Raw genomic sequence first — 23,345 nt, forward strand, 5'->3', positions numbered from 1 at the left:
ATATAGTGAGCATTTCAATCTCCTCCGATTATTGAGATATAGCATAGTTACAGACAAACATACGGACAATGGAGGCTTAGATCAGGGTCCCGTTGTTACTCTTTGGGCACGGAACCCTAAAAACGTCTTAACTCGATTATCAAGATTCAAGATACGCTAATGTCGCTAATGTATAGGCAACGTCGTTAAAGAACAAATATGATAAATAGTATATTAAGTATTTATTTACTTAAATACTCGATCTAGTATTAATAATTGTACAGGTTCATTATTACACTCTATATTTCGAAATAATCTAAAAAAACGAAGTATAAATTGCTTCCAAATTTTTTAATCGATCATAACATCTTCTACTTGTGTCCTACAAACTACACTAATCATGGTAAAACTTCGTCTTTAATTATTTTTATTAAATCAAACTTATTTTCAAGTTCTAATTTAGTTTCAGATACTTGATTACGTGTTACGTTTAATTTAGTTTGTTTTATTTCGTTAATTTAAAAAAGTATGTCACAATGTCAAACCTTGAGAGTGCTAAGATGATTTTTGTGTTGTTGAGTGTAGAACATTATTGTATTTTCTTGAATTGGAAAAATTTGTCTATTTTTTTTTTGTTATAAGTAATAATTTGTTAATATAGATAAAGTTCCCTATTCTGTACAATATAAGCGAAATTTCACCGTAGTCTTACAAGATCTTCCTCTGAGTTGAGTTATAATTTGTGAAAAAGAAGGGTAGCTATTTTGGTTTAATTAACGGAAAATTAAATTACATACTTTTTTTTCGGGACTAGTTATGATTTCGTATTTATTATTATTACGTCCAGAATAAGGAGCTCTTCAAACCAGCCAAATTGTATACAAAGTACGACAAAATAAAGTCATCTCTTTTTAAAAATTGTTTCAGGTTTCGAAGACCGTGACACTGTTTATACTCGCGGCGACTGTCGCATCCGGCCGTGTAATACAAAGGCCTAACTCTCACCCTCACCAGATGATCCTCATGCCTGCTTGGCCAGGCAGCCAGGAACACTACCCTCTACACGTCGCTCCTTACATTCAACCAGCCGTGAAATGTGACGACACACCCGAAATTGGGCCATTACCAATAGCTGAAAAACCCGTGGTTGTGCCTCAAGCCCCAGTTTTGGCGGCGGTTCCGATTCCACAGTTCGCAGCACCTGTGATGGTTGGAACACATTCACTCATCGCCGAACCATGCGAGCCCGGTTTAGTACCAGAAGCAATAGCTATGGACATTCCGGTACCGAACACACTTCCAGTCGTAATGCCTGTTTTCCCCGAAATTTCCCAACCTGAACCTTGTTTGGATGAAGTAATTGTGATCCCGCAACAGCCTATGGTAGTACCACAGAACCCCTGAACTACCAGCATTCGTGATGCCTGAACTCCCAGCGATTGAAGTACCCGTGCCTGAACCGTGTCTTGAAGACCAGCCAATCCCTGTTCCGGAGTATGTACCACCACCAATGCCACTACCGGTCGTTGAACCCGTTTTCGTACCTGCAATGTCTGTTATGAACAATCCTGTAGCGCCAGTTTTTCCCCCACTAGAAATGCCCGTCTTGCCTGAGATCATAGAACCTGAACCTTGTTTACACGAAGAAATTGTACAAGAAATTCCTCAGCCAATATTAATACCACAGGCTCCTGAATTGCCAGCTTTTGTGATGCCAGAGGTGCCTGTCAGAGTAGAAGTTCCTGTGCCTGAGGCGCCCGCACCAGAGTATATTCCACTACCAATACCGATTGAAGAGCCCATCGTAACCGCTATACCAGAACCCGTTATACCAGAACTACCCACAGTCGCAATGCCTGCTTTACCAGAGATTGTAGCACTCCCAGAACCATGCCTTGACGAAATAGTGGTTCCTGAAGTAAATTACCTGCATATCGAAGTTCCACAACCCCCTGAATTACCAGCATTAGTAATGCCCGAATTACCAGTCAGGATAGAATCTCCTATACCCGAGCCGATTCCCATGCCACCTGTACCTGAGTATATTCCACTGCCAGCCCCTATGCCCCTGCCTATTGAAGTTGCCCCAGAAGTTAGCTACCAACCTTTAGTAATTCCACAAGTGCCTAAATTGCCAGTTTTCGTGGTGCCTGAGCTTCCCGCAAGAGAGCCCATGATTGCTCCCTGTCCTGAAGATGTTCCTTTTGCAATTCTGGACCACGTTCAACCCTTACCAATTATGCCTATTCCTGAGCTACCTACAGCGCCTTTACCCAAGTTTCCAGTACGTGTAGAGATATCTTCTGCCGTAATTAAACCTGAAGATCCCTGCGTTGAGGAGATAGAACTGGTAGTTCCACAGCTGCCAAAGTTACCTGAGCCGATAATGCCAGCACGTCTTGAGCCTGCTGTTGATCCCTGTGATCCTTCTACCAAGCCAGCAATGATGGCTTTCCCGCCATATTTCATAAACCATCCATCTTATATGCCGATGAACAGTTTTTTTCCTGGTACGGATAACTTCGTGGGAATGAGAACAATTCCGTATGTGCGTCATCTTTAAGGATAAGTGTGATGACCTCCCAGTTTTGAATAAATGAATAGAAATTATCGATTTTGGTTTACTTATTTATGTTTGGTGCTCAAAAATATCTGAACACGCACTCTAACGCCTTAACAATAGAGGCGTGTTCCTCTATTTGTGAGCATCTTGGCTGCTCCGATATATCTGATGGCGACTAGTACACAAGAATAACGTTTATGCAGAATCTCTAAATATATTGCCTACAATATTCATTTTCCGGCATATCATGTAGCAACGAGCAATGAAAACGTGACTTCAGTGCACTAGTAACAACTCAAAACCGAATTTACCTATTAATAGAGACAGGCGTTGTTCTAGTAAAGTCAACTAACCAGCCAAAATAGCGCAATGGAAACGTTGCCCAAGACAACGCCGAAGCGACTATATATGTCCGAGAACTGTAAATACTGTGCTTTTATCACCCACTATATTACTGAGCTAGTTCACCATCCTCTACACAACAAACTGATCATTCGTAAACATCGACATAGATATCTACGGGCAATAATAATGAGGCATGACAGGGGCCAGTACAGCTGTGTGACACCGCTACAAATTAAATTGGTTGATGAGTTCGCATCACGCGCGCGATTGGTTGATGAGTTCGCATCACGCGCGCGATTGGTTGATGAGTTCGCATTACGCGCGCTATTTGTCGCAACTAGTTGCGTTAGACTGCACGATTGGCTGGAATTCGTGAGTAACACCGCTGAACTAGTACCATTTTTAGGGTTCCGTACCCAAAGGGTAAAACGGGACCCTATTACTAAGACTTCGCTGTCCGTCCGTCCGTCCGTCCGTCCGTCCGTCCGTCCGTCCGTCCGTCCGTCTGTCACCAGGCTGTATCTCACGAACCGTGATAGCTAGACAGTTGAAATTTTCACAGATGATGTATTTCTGTTGCCGCTATAACAACAAATACTTAAAACAGAATAAAATAAAGATTTAAATGGGGCTCCCATACAACAAACGTGATTTTTGACCAAAGTTAAACAACGTCGGGAGTGGTCAGTACTTGGATGGGTGACCGTTTTTTTTTGCTTTTTTTTTTGTTTTTTTTTTTTTGCATTATGGTACGGAACCCTTCGTGTGCGAGTCCGACTCGCACTTGCCCGGTTTTTAGTGCCCATAAGGGCCGTCGATGTTCGTAAACCATATTTATTACAATGACATAAGGATCACCAATCGTTAGTACAGTCCATCAGATATATCGGAGCGGCCGGGATTCTAATAATATATGTCCCATAGCTCTTATGTCAGCGAATTAAGAACTATGGAACATATTTTTGAATAAGTTATATGCACCCTTATTTTTACACTTGACTGTATGATTGGTTAGGTCTTGGTTAGGTCCCAGGAGTGAGTTTTCGCGCCCATATATATATAGCACATAATTTGTGGGCGCAGTATACACAAAGGGCATATGGTATGGGGACCTTAGGGTCCAGTACAATATTTGTTTGCCACTTGTTGAATACTTGTATAGGCACTGCGAAGAACAATTTAGAAAAGAAAGCAAAACTCTGCGTAGAGGTTTACTAAGTGCTGCACTCTGGCGGCAGAACATTGCAGTAATAATCCCTATTGAGCGTTATTTACCTTTACAATAAAATGTCTTGATAATGTCGAGTATATATTTTCCCATAAACAATAAGTTGAACATAAAACTAAAAGGCGCACAGTATACATATAAGTTACATGATTCCAGGTTATCCTGAAACAAAAGAATATTATTATTAATACTTTCTTTGTACTACTGTATGACATCGGTTACACGCTAATTCTGGCGTCAGTTCAGTCCATCAGTCCATTCGAGTTTTGACTAATGCCAGAATGATGGAAAATGGACACGGTTACACGATCAGTCCAGACTGACAACAGACTGATAAAATTACGACACAGTCGCCGTTTGGACACAGAACGCAACACGGTAATATAGTCTTGTCTAATATGGTGACTGACGCGAGAATGACACGAACAGGTTATGTACGATCAGTCTCCTATCAGTTTTCTGTCATTCAAAATGGACTGACGAATATTATCTAAAAATTTAAATTTTCATCAGTCCAGACCATCAGTCCATCAGTCCGCGTGTTACACGATAATTCTCCCGTCAGTCTGACCAGACTGATGGACTGAACTGACGCCAGAATTAGCGTGTAACCGATGTCTATCGTTTGTCAATTATTAACGTAATAAAATACTTGGTGCAGCGTCATACATAGAAATTGGGATTTAAGCTTGATGATTTTGGTGAGGGGCATTTTACCACCTATACTCTGTATCTTTAGGTAAGTATTTAAATAAAAGTAAACAATTTGTAAATTTTCGGGTAGTTATAACATTTATTGGTTAACCAGCCAAATAAAACAGCGCCTGGATCAGTCACTGAACGTCCTGACTTTAACCTACATTATTTGATCGTGTAATGTTTTCATCTACCCTCAACAGGCTTAAGAAGCCATTTGAGGATAGGTTTTGTTTACTTTTATTTACAGAGTATAGTTTTTGACTTTTTATAAAATGTTATCTTTTGATAGATACCTACTTAGCACACGGAGTTTTATTACCCTTTGCTCTACTCATGGTATAATAATATACTCCGCCTGGTACTCCATTCCCGTCTTTTCTAGGTCACCTAACTGACACAAGCCTACGTCATCATGCGACAGCGCTATATGATAATATGCGATAGCGCTATATATAGCGGCCATGTTATTGTGACGTAGGCCTGTGTCACTATCGGAATAGAAGACCATGTTTTATTAGACTATGGCTCTACTTAGCCTCTGGATTTTTACTTGAAGGGTACACGGAAAGAACATGTCTAGTCACTCTGACAACATTTTGAGTTATCGCGGTTTGAAAGGAACGATGTACATAATTAACCATATTAATTTCGTGTATAGGTGTTTTTAAAGTAAGAAAAAAAGGAGTTATATTTATGATTACACAGGTAACCGAAGTTGTTACTAATAGTTCATTGAGAGCTCTACATTTTGAGATTAAAATCTCATTTTTCAAAAAAATGGACTAGACATGTTCTTTCCGTGTACCCTTCACTTATTTAAAAACATAATATAGTAGGGTAATTTTGCCAGTAACTGGCCACCCTTAACTACAAATGAATTCTATTCACCTAGGTATAAACAGAATTCCTTTTATTGTAAGGTGGCTAGTTATTGAAGGCTCGCCAGTTATTGAACTAAAATTAACTAAACCTTATACTAAAATGAATTTTGTTTATAGGTTAATAGAATTCATTTTAGTTTAGGGTGGCCAGTTACTGGCGAATTGCCCTATAATTACTATAAAACTTATAAGAAAAAAGAAAAAGGAGACCTTAAACAATAGGTTTGATTTGACTTGACAATAACTTCCAGTCCCGACGTCCTTTTCACAAATTGAGCTTCTACTTTTTCTTTTTTTTTTTACCTAAACAAAACAAATACGAATAATTTTCATATACGGGAAAGTGGAGGGATTGGGAATACATCGTTACACTGGTTATTTATTCGGCAATTAACATTCTGAAGTTACCTATTACTATATTCTGTATCTTTAGGTAGGTATTTAAATAAAAGTAAACAAAATCTACCCTCTAATGACTCTTTAAGCCAGTTGAGGGTAGATGCAAACATTACATGATCAAATAATGTAGGTTAAAGTCAGGTCGTTCAATGACTGATCCAGGCGGTTTTGTATTTGGTTGGTTAACCAACAAATGTTATAACCACCCGAAAATTTACAAATTATTTATTTACTTTTATTTAAATATAAAATACAGAGTATAGCGATATATTAATATTAAACTAGAACTATAGGTAATACTAGCGACCCGCCCCGGCTTCGGACGGATTACACAAAATCTTCATTAAGTATACACCTAAACCTTCCTCAAGAATCACTCTATTGATAGGCGTAAATGCGCATGAAAATCCGTTCAGTAGTTTTTGAGTTTATTGCGAACATACATACACACAAACAGACAGACGCGGCAGATGACTTTGTTTTATAAGGCGTAGTGGTATAGGTATCCCTTACCATTTCAAATTAGCCACATTCCCAATTACCCCGCTCTCTTTATACCTATGCATAGGTACAAATGGTGAAATTCAAGTAAGTAGGTTAAGGTATATAAAGGATCATGCCGAATTTGGCCTACGATTCGATAAGCATGCTATATATACGATAAATTTAATCATATTTCTTACAATCTCTATTAGATTTCAACGGACACTTAGTAAAGAATATAAGTTAAAGAGTAATTAAACCATTAAATCAACACATCCCACGCCATTACATAGAATCAATGACATTTCATAAATGGACGTCCAGAGCCAAACAAAAAAGTATGGCAGCAAAATACTTTTTCACATCACCTATTCGAAATGGGCTTTTTCTTCCCCGCTAGGAGGGATCATAGTGGCACTTTTCTTCCCTGCTAGGAGGGATCAAAGTTGTACTTTTCTGTTCTAGGACACGATTTTTTCTTTCTTGCATAGTATTTTTTTTTTTGGTCAAATAATACATATTTTGGAACACAACAATTTCCTCATAGTTGATGTGAAAAGCAGTATGTGTCACACGGTATCAAAATTATTTCGTCTTGGGCGTTAACACTGGAATCCCTCATTACGCTCAGGATTCAATGTACGCCCTTGACGGAAATATATCATTTTGATCCCTTGTATAACCCAAACTACTATTCTACGATGTTCCTATTGATGCTAATAACGCTCACTTCAACGAAAAACATTCATACCACTACCGACATACTGTTTTAAGCACTAAGTATCAAAATTGCAAAAAGAACTGCGATACAGTAAAAACTTTTCCAATGACTTTAATTGTAACATACCCAAATGACTTACGTCAAAAGTGAATAGCGAACGAATATGGAACGAATAGTCGCTATGGATTGTGTTTTCATATTAATTATTACATATTTATTTGATAGTATTGTATGGAATCTAGAAGAGCACCAATTTACAATTAGCTTTCACCGGCTTTTCCCACTGAAGTCGTTTTTAACTTCTTTAAAATTGATTAACGTTTTTAATAAAACCTTATTTGATATCAGGGTATGAATTACACGAAAATAGGTTAAAAGTTAAAAATACATTAAAATAAAGGGAAAAATATATTTAACTTTTTTTTATAAATTACCTATATGATAAACCTACAAAATAGGAATTCTAACTTCTTTGAAATAAATTAAGTTTATTATTAAGTGCCTTTTAGGCAAACGTTTGTTTTTGAAACATTATTTATTGGAATGAGTTACTTATCGAATTCATTATAACAATCCTGTGATTGTTACTGTATTTCTTCTCTCTCTGGAATTGAAGTAAATATTATGTTTACTTTAAGTGATTGGTTTTAGGTACATTTGATGCTATAACAATTTTTACTATAAAACGGCTCTAGTTGTTATAGTCTGTTCCGGTTCACATGCTATGTCTTATTCATTAAAGGAAGTCGTATTAAATATATTATTATTTTATTTTAAAAAATGTATTAACCTACATAATTCCAATTCATTCGATTTTTGTTCCTTGACAGCCTTTAAACGCCCAATATCATCGATATGTTTACACTATTTACGGCACCTTATTTCCTTGTAATAAGGCATAATAATATTTAACATGGCCCGATACAAGGCAGAATTCCTAACCTCAAAATCGTAGAGAAGTCCCGCTTTTATAATGTTCTGTGAAGTGTCCGTGAATTTCTAATAACTATCGGGACTTTCATTTCATGTTTGGAGCCTAACAATATACCACCCATGTTTAGCGAGTGTTGGGCCAAACTTGTATGGGAGCGGAACATCATCCTTTGAAGTTAAATACTTATTCACTGGGCCTCGCATTTTTCGTGAAACGGCTAAATCTACTGGCATACAATAGCAATACTTATAATATTATACTCGTAGAGTTATTATTACAGCTAACTATTTCTAATACTTAGTTAAATATCTACATAATATACCTACTTGTATATGATATTATAATGCCAACGCGTTAAATAGTTATATACCTACCTGCCAGTTTTAAATCTAGTGTTTTGTGCACCTACAATTTTGTAATATATGTCTCTAGAGACACATACCTACTCAAAAGTAAATAGTCACAACCAAAGAGAATCTAAATACGAGAATATTGAAATGGCACCTGACAGAACTACCTATCCAAATATATTCCCCAATTTTTCTGAAATAAATTAAAACGGGTGGCCTATTCAGGAAGCAATTTCTTGTCATCAATTAGCTTATTGAAGGTAGAGGGGTACCTAGGTACTTTTCTGGCTGAAGAAATCATCATCCATAACAACGTGATTACAAGAAATTACTATCTGAATAAGCCACAAGGTCTTGGCTTAAGAGGATACATTAGTCAAGTGGTCATTTTTCCATACAAACGTTCTCAACATTTTCCTGTCTAGATTTTGGCCCTAGATAAGAGTCATCATGTAAAGTGTAAAGTGTAAAAATGTATCAACTTATAACGATGACTTAAATACAGCACTGATAAGCACTGTAGAATGGTTAAAACGAAATAACTTAAAAGTAAATGTAAATAAGTCTACTTATATTCAGTTCAGTACAGCAAGAGGCAACACACAGAAACTGCATATAACTTTAGATAATGAGCCTGTAAAAGAAGTGCAAAATACAAAGTTTTTAGGCATAATGATTGACAGTCACTGTAATTGGATGGAACATGCTGCTAATGTACGATCCAAACTAAATAGTTTTATTTTTGCACTTAGACGAATTAGCCAAACTGTTTCGACCCAAGCAGCGCTACTTGCTTATAATGGCTACGTAAATTCTCTCTTACGATATGGACTTGTAGTTTGGGGAAACTGTATTGAAAAAGACGCAATATTTATAACACAGAAGCGTTGTATAAGAGCCATATTTGCCATACACTATATGGGCTCATGTCGTACTCATTTTATACAAAATAACATACTCACTTTTCCTAGCATGTACATTTTCGAAGTGTGTGATTTTGTACACAAGTATAAATACTTTGAAGTATTTGAACAAATTAAATTATTTTTCAGAAAATATTTTAATTTGTTTTTATCAAGTAGAAACACTACTATATAAATTATAAACTGAAATAAAAGTCATATACTAAGAAAAAGTGACCAAGGCCTCCAGTGCCCCAGGCTGGAATCGAACCAGCGTCCTCTGCTATCGCGGCAGGTGCCTGAACCACTCGGCCACCGGGCCACAGCGACATTAGTCAAATTTTCCAAGTATATGCACTTCCTACTGAAGGCTTGTGGCGCCCCCTGGCCATCTCTAAGGTAGAACAGTATGGTTCGAACCTTCTATCTGGATCATTCTCATGATGATACCGAGCTAGCGAGAGAGATGGCGCTGCCAATCAATACTATGAAGTATTTGAACAAATTAAATTATTTTTCAGAAAATATTTTAATTTGTTTTTATCAAGTAGAAACACTACTATATAAATTATAAACTGAAATAAAAGTCATATACTAAGAAAAAGTGACCAAGGCCTCCAGTGCCCCAGGCTGGAATCGAACCAGCGTCCTCTGCTATCGCGGCAGGTGCCTGAACCACTCGGCCACCGGGCCACAGCGACATTAGTCAAATTTTCCAAGTATATGCACTTCCTACTGAAGGCTTGTGGCGCCCCCTGGCCATCTCTAAGGTAGAACAGTATGGTTCGAACCTTCTATCTGGATCATTCTCATGATGATACCGAGCTAGCGAGAGAGATGGCGCTGCCAATCAATACTATGAAGTATTTGAACAAATTAAATTATTATTCAGAAAATATTTTAATTTGTTTTTATCAAGTAGAAACACTACTATATAAATTATAAACTGAAATAAAAGTCATATACTAAGAAAAAGTGACCAAGGCCTCCAGTGCCCCAGGCTGGAATCGAACCAGCGTCCTCTGCTATCGCGGCAGGTGCCTGAACCACTCGGCCACCGGGCCACAGCGACATTAGTCAAATTTTCCAAGTATATGCACTTCCTACTGAAGGCTTGTGGCGCCCCCTGGCCATCTCTAAGGTAGAACAGTATGGTTCGAACCTTCTATCTGGATCATTCTCATGATGATACCGAGCTAGCGAGAGAGATGGCGCTGCCAATCAATACTATGAAGTATTTGAACAAATTAAATTATTTTTCAGAAAATATTTTAATTTGTTTTTATCAAGTAGAAACACTACTATATAAATTATAAACTGAAATAAAAGTCATATACTACTTGATAAAAACAAATTAAAATATTTTCTGAAAAATAATTTAATTTGTTCAAATACTTCATAGTATTGATTGGCAGCGCCATCTCTCTCGCTAGCTCGGTATCATCATGAGAATGATCCAGATAGAAGGTTCGAACCATACTGTTCTACCTTAGAGATGGCCAGGGGGCGCCACAAGCCTTCAGTAGGAAGTGCATATACTTGGAAAATTTGACTAATGTCGCTGTGGCCCGGTGGCCGAGTGGTTCAGGCACCTGCCGCGATAGCAGAGGACGCTGGTTCGATTCCAGCCTGGGGCACTGGAGGCCTTGGTCACTTTTTCTTAGTATATGACTTTTATTTCAGTTTATAATTTATATAGTAGTGTTTCTACTTGATAAAAACAAATTAAAATATTTTCTGAAAAATAATTTAATTTGTTCAAATACTTCATAGTATTGATTGGCAGCGCCATCTCTCTCGCTAGCTCGGTATCATCATGAGAATGATCCAGATAGAAGGTTCGAACCATACTGTTCTACCTTAGAGATGGCCAGGGGGCGCCACAAGCCTTCAGTAGGAAGTGCATATACTTGGAAAATTTGACTAATGTCGCTGTGGCCCGGTGGCCGAGGGGTTCAGGCACCTGCCGCGATAGCAGAGGACGCTGGTTCGATTCCAGCCTGGGGCACTGGAGGCCTTGGTCACTTTTTCTTAGTATATGACTTTTATTTCAGTTTATAATTCATATAGTAGTGTTTCTACTTGATAAAAACAAATTAAAATATTTTCTGAAAAATAATTTAATTTGTTCAAATACTTCATAGTATTGATTGGCAGCGCCATCTCTCTCGCTAGCTCGGTATCATCATGAGAATGATCCAGATAGAAGGTTCGAACCATACTGTTCTACCTTAGAGATGGCCAGGGGGCGCCACAAGCCTTCAGTAGGAAGTGCATATACTTGGAAAATTTGACTAATGTCGCTGTGGCCCGGTGGCCGAGTGGTTCAGGCACCTGCCGCGATAGCAGAGGACGCTGGTTCGATTCCAGCCTGGGGCACTGGAGGCCTTGGTCACTTTTTCTTAGTATATGACTTTTATTTCAGTTTATAATTTATATAGTAGTGTTTCTACTTGATAAAAACAAATTAAAATATTTTCTGAAAAATAATTTAATTTGTTCAAATACTTCATAGTATTGATTGGCAGCGCCATCTCTCTCGCTAGCTCGGTATCATCATGAGAATGATCCAGATAGAAGGTTCGAACCATACTGTTCTACCTTAGAGATGGCCAGGGGGCGCCACAAGCCTTCAGTAGGAAGTGCATATACTTGGAAAATTTGACTAATGTCGCTGTGGCCCGGTGGCCGAGTGGTTCAGGCACCTGCCGCGATAGCAGAGGACGCTGGTTCGATTCCAGCCTGGGGCACTGGAGGCCTTGGTCACTTTTTCTTAGTATATGACTTTTATTTCAGTTTATAATTTATATAGTAGTGTTTCTACTTGATAAAAACAAATTAAAATATTTTCTGAAAAATAATTTAATTTGTTCAAATACTTCATAGTATTGATTGGCAGCGCCATCTCTCTCGCTAGCTCGGTATCATCATGAGAATGATCCAGATAGAAGGTTCGAACCATACTGTTCTACCTTAGAGATGGCCAGGGGGCGCCACAAGCCTTCAGTAGGAAGTGCATATACTTGGAAAATTTGACTAATGTCGCTGTGGCCCGGTGGCCGAGTGGTTCAGGCACCTGCCGCGATAGCAGAGGACGCTGGTTCGATTCCAGCCTGGGGCACTGGAGGCCTTGGTCACTTTTTCTTAGTATATGACTTTTATTTCAGTTTATAAATACTTGTTTGTGGAGTTCCAAACAATGGGTCCACGCGCGACAAGGACACAATATAAGTTTACTTTACATAAACCTTCTGTTAATTTGGCACTTTCCTCAAGAAACTCGTATATTATGTGTATTCGTATTTATAATAATAAATTACCTGACATTTTTAAGAATAATAATTTGAATATATTTAAATCACAAGTCCATGCTTGGCTAATACAGAGATGTTTTTATAGTATTAATGAATTTTTAAATAATGATTTAATGGGATTAGGGGTCAAACAGATCACTGTGTTATGTCTTTCCTGTAGACATACACAAGAGTTAAGGGCTATAAAGGTTAATTTTCTTATTTAACCCTTATCCACGTGAAAAGGTCCTCCTTTTATTTAAAGAACTATGATAAAATCATTACTTACATGCCCACAAGCTGTTAACTATTGCCCACAGGAGAGAAAACTATAGTGTGCTATCGCGAACAGCACATTTTTCTCTCCTGTGGGCAATAGTTAACAGCTTGTGGGCATGTAAGCAATGATTTTATCATAGTTCTCTAAATAAAAGGAGGACCTTTTCACGTGGATAAAGGTTAAATAAGAAAATTAACCTTTATAGCCCTTAACTCTTGTGTATGTCTACAGGAAAGACATAACACAGTGATCTGTTTGACCCTTAGATTGTGTATGACTTTGACTTTATTTGTATTTTATTTTATTTCGTTTTGTTATTGCATGAGTTGTTAATAAGACTTTAAGATTGTGATTTATGATTGTATTAATACTTGACATCATTTGTTATGTAGGTAACATAGGAAATATTTGTTTGTACACCTGTAAAGTTAGAGTCTTGGTGAGTCCGTGAAATATTGTTACAATAGTAATTACTGGCAATGTAACCCATTTCTCACAAGCAATAAAGATTATAAAAGAGTAAGATCATTTATATGAGTTCAATATTATAATTACCAGTAAGTCTGTGTCTGTATGTTTTGCTTTTTTTTTTGATAAGTTTATTTGTTTAAGAACTAGTTTATGTACTTCAAAGTCGCTAAAAACGGCCAAATAATGAGCTGTAAATACAAAATCCGGTAATAAATAGGATACAAAATAAGCAACAATAACCCCAAAAATCAAAACTCTCAGACACAAATAATATCTTTCTCATTCTGACCCCAGAATTTCGTTACGATTTGTTAAGATTTCGAGGAGGAAAATGTCGAGAACGAAACCTCAATTTGTGAGATTTTGACGCAAGATTTTTCACCTAAACTGCATTTGTCCTTATCGCACTAATTTTAGGAGCCGTCCCCGTCAGTGCGACGCAGATATTTACCTAAAATTCTCAAATCTGAGAAGGGGCTCAGCTAATATATCCTCTTAATTTCACGTGTCGTTTTAATTATTGTATGTTGTACCTATTTTACCGCAAATACCAAGGCGTCATAAACATAATCATAATATCAAAAGAACCTTACTTTCTGATCCCATACAAGTCCCTATTGACATCAAAGGGCCCTTATTAAACAATTACACGCGTAAAGGACCATTTAATTTGCGTGTTTACAAATACGCACCTATTTATATATGTATCTATATTGAGAAAGTAACACAGTAACACGTTTCCTTAGAGGATATAACCAACGGAGACGCCATGTCTATAATTTTCGGTACATAATAGTCTGCCGTTTTTTGCGGGGGAGGGGCACATCAAATGTATACGTAACGTAAACATGGCCATGTCAGATAAACGTCAGTCCATACATGTGGTTGACATGTCGTTGACCATTGGCCGCCTATTTCTGACAGAGGGGAACGCCTGTTAATGACCACTCCATTTGGTTATATTCTCTAAGCACGTTTCAGTGAAAGGAAAACCAATGTCTTCAATGAGGGCTCGTGAGGAACTTTTGATTTGTGTATTAAAGATCCTACGAACTTAGAAATCTAGGAGACACTAGTTCGATTCCAACCGCGGACATAAGAAGTACCTATTGAGTTTATTACTTAATATAGGTACCTGCTTCGTGTCCTGTCAAGTGAGATAGCTGGGGACTGAGGAGTAACATTAGACAAAGGCAATATTAATATGGAAGTGGTTGACAGCAGTGTAGTCTGTGTAGTGTTTTAGCGGTATACCCCGAAATTCAGTAATATCACAGATTAATAAATAATTAAATGGTCGTAGTAACTATTTATTAATCTGTGAAATGGTGTTAAGGGTATGAAACTCGGTACGATTGATCTTTAGGCCATTTCAATCAATTTGACCCGTAGCACCAAAAAAATAGAGGAATTGTGACGTCTTCTTTTTTTGTATGGGAAAAAAAAATATCCAGAAACCTATCGTGTGGTATTAAACGAAAGGCCTTTTCTTGGCAGCGTTTTTGGCGTACCGCTAGTATTAATACTGCTAAAGGGTGGTATTCCACCTATCCAATTTCCTTGTCCAATGTGTATTGCGTCTCACATTTTGATTTAATGAGAGAGTGAGACGCACTGACTGACATTGGACAAAGAAATTAAAACACCCTAAGGCATTAGTGATAAGGCTAGGTACTGGTCCGATCGTGATCGATTTCATCGTGGGTAAAAACTAGAAATGCCACGAATATTCGGCAACTATTCGGTAATCGGCCTATTCGGCCACTTTGCCGAATATTCGGTATTCGGCCGAATGTTGCTTACTATTCGGGCGAATACCGAATATCTGTTGCAAAGTCTACCTAAAAAGAAAAATTTGACAAAAAAATAACCAAAAACTAGGTATATTTAATATTTAAAATGTATTCTTGGAAAGTGGTTAAATACGAAGGCACGTTTTTTAGCATTTGTTGATTCCAAAATATTATATTTTTATCATGGGTCTGATTTGATTGACTCTAACTACATTCATTAATTCTGTTCAACATAAAAATATATCTTAGCAAATGTTGTGCTTTGTTGGCGAACAGTTTTCGTAATAATTGTGACTCAAAATGTTCGCATGTCATGCCGAATATTCGGTATTCGGCCGAGAGGGGCGCCGAATATTCGGTATTCGGTATTCGGACAAACTCACTATTCGGGGCATCTCTAGTAAAATCAGAAAAAAAAATCCTTACTCATCGTTTTTGCTCAGAAATGGGCACACAAGAAAGTGCTCGATTTCGCTGAATTGATAAAGTTCAGCGATCAAGTGGGCAACAAACTCGAGCTCAATTAAAAGTTTCACGCGAGGCGACGCAGCCGAGTTAATAACTACCGGAAAAGGGTTGTTGACAGTATAAAATAGTAGATTGTTAAGCGGGATTTACATTACGAAATTAGTGTGTCATGCATGTTGAAATCAGTTTCACGAAAGTAGTTTCGATATATGCGAAAGTAATTTCGTGAAATTCACAGTATCGCAGCGACCATGGCCCCATCAACATCGTATCCACACGTCCACACAGCGCAGACACTTTCGCGACACTAAGTTTTTATATACGTCGCATTTACACTACACTACGAAATTAGTTGCATGACACTAATTTCACTAAAAAATCGCGCAGGGCACGAAATTGATTTGCTTTTATGGAATTAACGCATGAATTACGAAAATATTAAATTACACGTGAAACTGTAGGTATAACTAATTTCGGACCTAATGTAAATCCCGCTTAACCAAGGGGGAAAGTGAACCATACCTATAATATCAATATCACCCGAGATATTTTGTCAAACTTCTATGAAATTATGACGTTTAAAATAACACTGGCAGACTTATCTTGATCTTACTTTGAGTGTGTTTTGCCTGAAATTAAGGTTAAATGGGCGTCGCCCTGTTTTCTGACCTCTGTGGAATACTTAATTAACTGTTTTACTTTAAAGAGGTTCATTAAAGTCTTGAGTGTTCATTGAAGTTTGATCATCATGACAAGTGAACCATGAGATTAGCTTAATGAGATTTATAATTGCCTGGCACGGTCACCTGTGAGTATGTATATAAGAAAAACAAGTGACTTAGTGTTATTTTTGTTGATATGGTTTTTTATTGTTTTTTTACCCGTTATCTCCAAAACGTTCTACGAGCACGCTCGAAGAAGTTTTCAGGAGCCTGGCGGTTTCTTGGGAGGAGAATGGAATAGTCGTCGGCAACAGGAGGTTGTCAAACCTTCGCTTTGCCGACGACATAGTTCTCTTTGCCTCTTCTGCCACAGAACTTCAGCAAATGCTCCAAGATCTGAGCAACGCAAGCCTTCAAGTTGGAGTTCAAATGAATCGTGCAAAGACTCAGGTGATGACTAATAGCACGAAACGTACGGTCGAGGTAGACGGGCAGATTATACAATAAGTATATCAACGAGTATATATACTTGGGCCAGTTAGTCTCTTTCAGTGACCGGCAAGACAAGGAAGTTGAGCGCCGTGTTCAAAATGCCTGGAAGAGCTACTGGTCCATGAAGGAGCTAATGAAGGCGACCTTCCTATGTCACTCAAGCGTAAACTCGTTGACATGTGTATTCTGCCTTTCCTAACCTACGGTGCCCAAACATGGTCGCTCACTGAGAGTCAGAAGTCCAAATTGAAGGTTTGCCAGCGAGCAATGGAGCGCAGTATTCTAGGTGTCACTAGGACGGATCGCATCCGAAACACCACATTGCGCTCCAAAACACGCATAGCTGACGTGGGGGAGAAGACCGCCAGACTGAAGTGGGACTGGGCGGGTCACGTCTGCCGCATGTATCCGGATAGGTGGGCTAGTATGGCCACCAAGTGGATGCCGCAAAAGAAGCGCGGACGTGGCAGGCCCAGACGGAGATGGAGGGACGACTTTAGACGCCTTCATCAGTGGCTGGCCGGAGAAGGCACTGCAACGGGAGTTGTGGAAATCAGGGGGAGAGGCCTTTGCCCAGCAGTGGGACACTACAACAGGCTAATAAAAAAAAAAATTTTTTTTTACTGCCACAAAATTTAGGAGCGGCATATTTTTTTACAAGCTTTTACTTGCATTGTATGTACCTACCTACGTAAACTGTTTGTACTGATCAAATCTTGCACGTTAAATTTGACTCTCTTCCAGGTTTCCGATGAAGTTGATAATTGGCATACGTATGTAAGACGCGTGACAATGCAATATTATGGTACCATCGAGCTGATCTGATGATGGAGACAGGAGGTGGCCATAGTAACTCGGTGATAAAACAACGCAACCTAATTGTGTTTGGGGTTTTTAGAATTATCTCGATGAGTATTAGTTGTCTGTGGAATGAAAAGTACAGTCAGCGATAAAAGCTTGCACCAAAAATGAAATTTATGTGAAAAACTTATTTCTGAGTTCCTTCGGAAATACCATAGAAGGATTATACAAATTTAGTATAGTAACAAACTTGCACGTTTAGTCGTTTATAATACTAGTTAAACGATTAAAAAAAATCATATAATTTCCCCATACTTTTATAGAAACCTTTAATTAATTCCGATAAATTTCACGCGATCTGTACTTTTGTTCGGGACATCTTGGGAGGGCATTGTTACTGGGTCACCTTTAAATAATAACTACTGAAGTTTAGCACGATTTTTGTCAATTTCAATATTATGCTCACATGCAGAGTTAAAATATAGGCAGTGATGTTAGGGGTAAAATCGCTGATATGAAACTGTGATATCATAACACGCCGATTTCCTCGTAACTATTTTCACGCGCGACACGCACACATTCAAACCTCAAGGGCGGGGGGTCGAACGACTCAAACCCGATAAAAGTGACTAAGGTTTACTCGGGTAATTCCGAATGTCGATAACTGTCGGATAATTCCGAAAGAGACTTTTATTATGATGGAATTAAGGGTGATTTTCATCTGCATTTCGGAATTATCCGACATTCGGTAATACCCGAATACACCTTACAGATGTAGTGTGTAAGTAGTTATTTTCAATCGTATTTGCACCTTTTTTTTTTCACATAAGAATAAACCGTTCGAATGATGTAGGTACACGACATAAAGTACCCCTATTCAAACGATTTGGATACTATGGCGAGTATGGCAGATGACTATGGCGTATCCGCCGTGTGCCTCTGTCTATCTTTCACTTATGTGGTTTCATGTGGGTAGCTAACACTCACCAGGATTCTAGTGAAATGTGTCTGACAAGTCTGCCAAACCATTGTGTAAGTTGCAGGGCTTTGTTTCATAAATAAATGTAACAATGGATATGTTTCTCGGAACTTGTGTATATACCTACCTTGGAAATATTTTATATTCGGTCGTTATTCCTCGAAAGAAAACAACATGGGAAAACCAGACTTATTCAGTAGGTATATATAAGGCCTTAGTTCAGTAGGTACCGTCCTTACCATAAGGGCACACGGGGCCCGTGCCCAGGGCCCCCATCCTCAGGGGGCCCCGAAGGACAGACAGTAACAGTATATTTGATTATCCATAATAAATAGAGAAGATCATAGTAGAAAAATGTTAGTTTAATTAGCTTTCTTTACTTTCCAAAAGGGCCCCAAATTCTTATGTGTCCAGGGGCCCCAGCATAGTTTAAGACGGCCTGCCTTAGTTTACCCTTAGGGGTTGAAAGGTCAGCTGCCGTCTGACTTCATAAAGTCGGATTTACTATACTTATTGGTCTGTTGTGACTCAATCTGATGGCTCCTCTACACGATGGGCCAGCGCCGGCCACTCCAAGGGACGCATTTATGCGTTAGAGGGAGCAAGTGATATTGCTATCTCATTCTACCGCATGGCTGCGTCCCTTGGAATAGCCGGCGGTGGCCCATCGTGTAGAGGAGCCATGATGCGTTCTAACTTGTGGTTATTATAAACTGAAATAGATGGAAAACACTAAAGAAAAACTGACCAAGTCCACCGGAGACCGAGGCGGGAATCGAACCCGCGTCTTCAGCCTACGCGGCTAACGTCCTGACCACTAGACCACACGGCCACGGCTTTGTGGTTATTTTGTTTGTTATAAAAAATGTTGTGGATATCACGTTCTATTAAACTGTATAGGAGATGGGTCATGAATGGCTTTTAACTAGGTAGGTACAACGAAAATACACGTTTGCTAAATTTAAATTACTATAAAATCACGGTTTTATGAGTTGCCCAGGGGAACGTACGGTCAGCCAAGAAAGTGGTCTACCACTTTTCGACTCTATCAATCAGATGTCGTCGACACTGACGCTCCTTCTTACCTCTCACGATCCGTCACATCTGTACTAAAATCAGCCGAAAACGAAAAGCAGAGAAAATATTCCAAGACCTGTGAAATGCGACATGCAACATCTGTTGACAGCAGCGCCTATGCACCCCAAATGTCCTCCTTTATAAAACATATGGCAGAAACCATATCTCAACGGTGGAACCGTTCTCTAAGCACCATACTGGGCTGGCTGAGATGTAGGATCAGTATCGCCGTTATACGCGCCACCAGCATGTGTATCCGAGGCACACGCCACCGGTTTAAGTCCACCGCCAGGTGGCTTGGGTTCGACGACGGTGCCGCCCTTCCACACATCGATTGAAACCTCTTTTATACCCTACCCACATATGTATTACCTAACCCTTTGCCTATGTATTACTTATGATTATTGAATAAAGATAGTTGTAATAGATGATAGAGTCGAAAAGTGGTAGACCACTTTCTAGGCTGACTGTACCTAACCATGGCAATGAATGTCAAGAAAACATTGTTAGACCCAACCTAATAATATTTACTCACATTTATAGACGGGTCTATCGTGAATTTATTTTATTACCTTTATTTACCGACGTTTCGAAGCCGCGACCATGACCAGATTTACCAGTGAAGTGAAACATGTGTCTAAACGTCGGTAAATAAAGGTTAGGTACCTAATATAATAAATTCGCGATAGACCCGTCTATAAATGTGAGTTAATATGTGTTCAAAACGCGAAAGTTTAAACAACCTAATAATGCCTTCATAAAAGCAATGACAAAAGAGTCGGCTGCCCTCCAATAGGTACAAAAACCGGGCAAGTGCGAGTCGGACTCGCGCACGAAGGGTTCCGTACCATAATGCAAAAAAAAAAACAAAAAAAAAGAAAAAAAACGGTCACCCATCCAAATACTGACCACTCCCGACGTTGCTTAACTTTGGTCAAAAATCACGTTTGTTGTATGGGAGCCCCATTTAAATCTTTATTTTATTTTGTTTTTAGTATTTGTTGTTATAGCGGCAACAGAAATACATCATCTGTGAAAATTTCAACTGTCTAGCTATCACGGTTCGTGAGATACAGCCTGGTGACAGACGGACGGACGGACGGACGGACGGACGGACGGACAGCGAAGTCTTAGTAATAGGGTCCCGTTTTACCCTTTGGGTACGGAACCCTAAAAATGTTACCGATTATTATTTGCGACAGTTACTTAGATATGCGTGCGTGGGCAATACTGAAAATTTCTGGATTCTGATATATGAGTCGACTTATTTTTTCTAAGTGGCCAGTCCAGGAATTTTCAGTATGCCCTAAGTATAATGTCTGTGAGCTCCTTTGTTCCATCCTTTGCGTGGGTATGAATACTATGAATGATAGCGATACCTGAATTCACTTAGGACATAATACGCAGAAGACTATCAGTTCCCTGCGCGTCCAATATAATAATGGTTTCAGGATGTTGTTGGGGCTGTCCCGTTTCTGCAGCGCATCGGGCATGTTTGCACAAGCTCGCACAGACGACTACTATGCAATAATACGCAAGAGAACTGCCTCGTTGCTCTGCAGAGTGCGGGCTAGCTCCAACCCCATCCTGGCTACTGTAGCGGGCCGATACGACTCACCTATAATGCGGCATTTTGAGCGTGTTTTAACCGCTACTAGGTGATTATTATTGTTATTGCTGTCTGTATTGCTGTCTGTGTGTGTGTGTGTTTGTCGATTTATGATTTTGTTCCACTAACACTTAGTTTTTAATATTAATTGTTACTAACCATTATGGGCCATTGTTGTCTTTTAATAAATAAATTAAATTAAATTATACTGTCGAAAAAGGTAACAAAAAAAATTAATATGTATTAGCTTTATGTAAGGAAAATACCTATTCGTACATGCTGAAATGTTTGCGTGGGATGCTAGCAAGTAGCATTTAAATACGAGTTGTTTCCTAAGTAGAGGAAGTATAAGTAAAAGTATTTGTTGGAAATCGTCACCGCGGCGGGCAGTGTTGGGCATTCAAGAATAAAATCATTATTTGAATAAGAATTCGTAGGAATAAAATCATCTCGATTTTATTCCCGTCAAAAATATTCAAATAATTTTGGTCGGGAATAATTCGTATGAGAAAAAATTGAATGAGAATAACTTATTCTTAATCAAATAAATATAATCATGATTTTTAATCGAAATAATATTCCACGAATAAAAATGTAGTCCGGGTACCGTATAGGTACTAATTACGTATAGTTAGGTAGATGTAATAGTAGTTAGTCTCTTGTCTAATTTATACCTATTTATGGAATAAAATCTTACAAATTGACTGTCGCATAACGCATAGTTTCAGTAACCGTATTATTTTTAATTTACTTTGTCTCTATCACTCTTACATATTAGTGCGATAGAGAGACGGAGGTAGCGTTCCGTTGACGTAGCGCAAACGATTGGCATATTGGCTACGAACCCAAGGTGCCTAGCCAAGATGACAATTTTTGTTTTTATTTTAATAACCAAATCATTAGGTAAATTTAGTTGTTCTGGATGCCTAGCCAATATGCCAATCGCTTGGGCTCCAACAACGAAGCGCTTTCTTTCTCTATCACTCTTACATATTAGTGCGATAGAAAAACAAAGATAGCGTTTCATTGTCGTAGCGCGAACGTTTGGCATGTTGGCTACGCTCCCAATGTGCCTAGCCAAGATGACAATTTTTGTTTTTATTTTAATAACCAAATCATTAGGTAAATTTAGCTGTTCTGGGGGCCTAGCCAACATGCCAATCGCTTGCGCTCCAACAACAAAGCGCTTATTTATTAGTGCGATAGAGAGACAGAGAGAGCGCTTCGTTGTCGGAGCGCAAACGATTGGCATAATGGCTAGGCCCCCAGAACAGCTAAATTGTAACCAAAGATTTGGTTATTAAATTAAAAACAAAAATTGTCATCTTGGCTACGCACATTGGGAGCGTAATATCCAACATGCCAAACGTTTGCGCTACGACAACGAAACGCTATCTTTGTCTCTCTATCGCACTAAATATGTAAGAGTGATAGAGACAGAAAGTGCTTCGTTGTTGAAGCGCAAGCGATTGGCATATTGGCTAGGCCTCCTGAACAGCTAAATTGTACCCAAAGATTTGGTTATCAAATTAAAAACAAAAATTGACATCTTGGCTAGGCACCTTGGGTGCGTAGCCAATATGCCAATCGTTTGCGCTACGAGAACGAAACGGTATCTCTGTCTCTCTATCGCACTAATATGTAAGAGTGATAGAGACAGAAAGTGCTGCGTTGTCGGAGCACAACTTAGAGGATATAACCAACGGAGACGCCATGTCTATAATTCTCGGTACAAAATAGTCTGCCGTTTTTTGCGGGGGAGGGGCACATCAAATGTATAGGTACGTCATGTCAGATAAACGTCAGTTCATACATGTGGTTGACCATTGGCCGCCTATTTTCGACAGAGGGGAACGCCTGTTAATGACCACTCCGTTTGGTTATTCTCTAAGGAGCACAAGCGATTGGCATCTTGGCTAGGCCCCCAGAACAGCTA

At 38.8% G+C, this 23,345-nt stretch overlaps 1 protein-coding gene and 1 non-coding gene across 2 annotated transcripts; one reads left to right on the plus strand and one right to left on the minus strand.

Moving 5' to 3' along the window:
- The first annotated feature begins 1,119 nt into the window (after positions 1 to 1,119).
- Positions 1,120 to 2,542, plus strand: LOC134800361 (uncharacterized). The gene has a single exon (XM_063772861.1). The coding sequence runs from the start codon at positions 1,400 to 1,402 to the stop codon at positions 2,540 to 2,542; it is 1,143 nt and encodes a 380-aa protein (XP_063628931.1). The 5' UTR covers positions 1,120 to 1,399.
- Positions 2,543 to 19,483: 16,941 nt separating this feature from the next.
- Trnat-cgu (transfer RNA threonine (anticodon CGU)) lies at positions 19,484 to 19,555 on the minus strand. Its single transcript has one exon. It is a non-coding gene; the product is annotated as a tRNA-Thr (tRNA).
- Positions 19,556 to 23,345: the final 3,790 nt, after the last annotated feature.

Source organism: Cydia splendana, chromosome 19, assembly GCF_910591565.1.
Source record: "Cydia splendana chromosome 19, ilCydSple1.2, whole genome shotgun sequence".
NCBI lineage: Eukaryota > Metazoa > Arthropoda > Insecta > Lepidoptera > Tortricidae > Cydia > Cydia splendana.

Bases quoted from the DNA above. Each gene is read 5' to 3' on its own strand.
- LOC134800361 (XM_063772861.1), top strand. From the start codon at position 1,400: ATGCCTGAACTCCCAGCGATTGAAGTACCCGTGCCTGAACCGTGTCTT.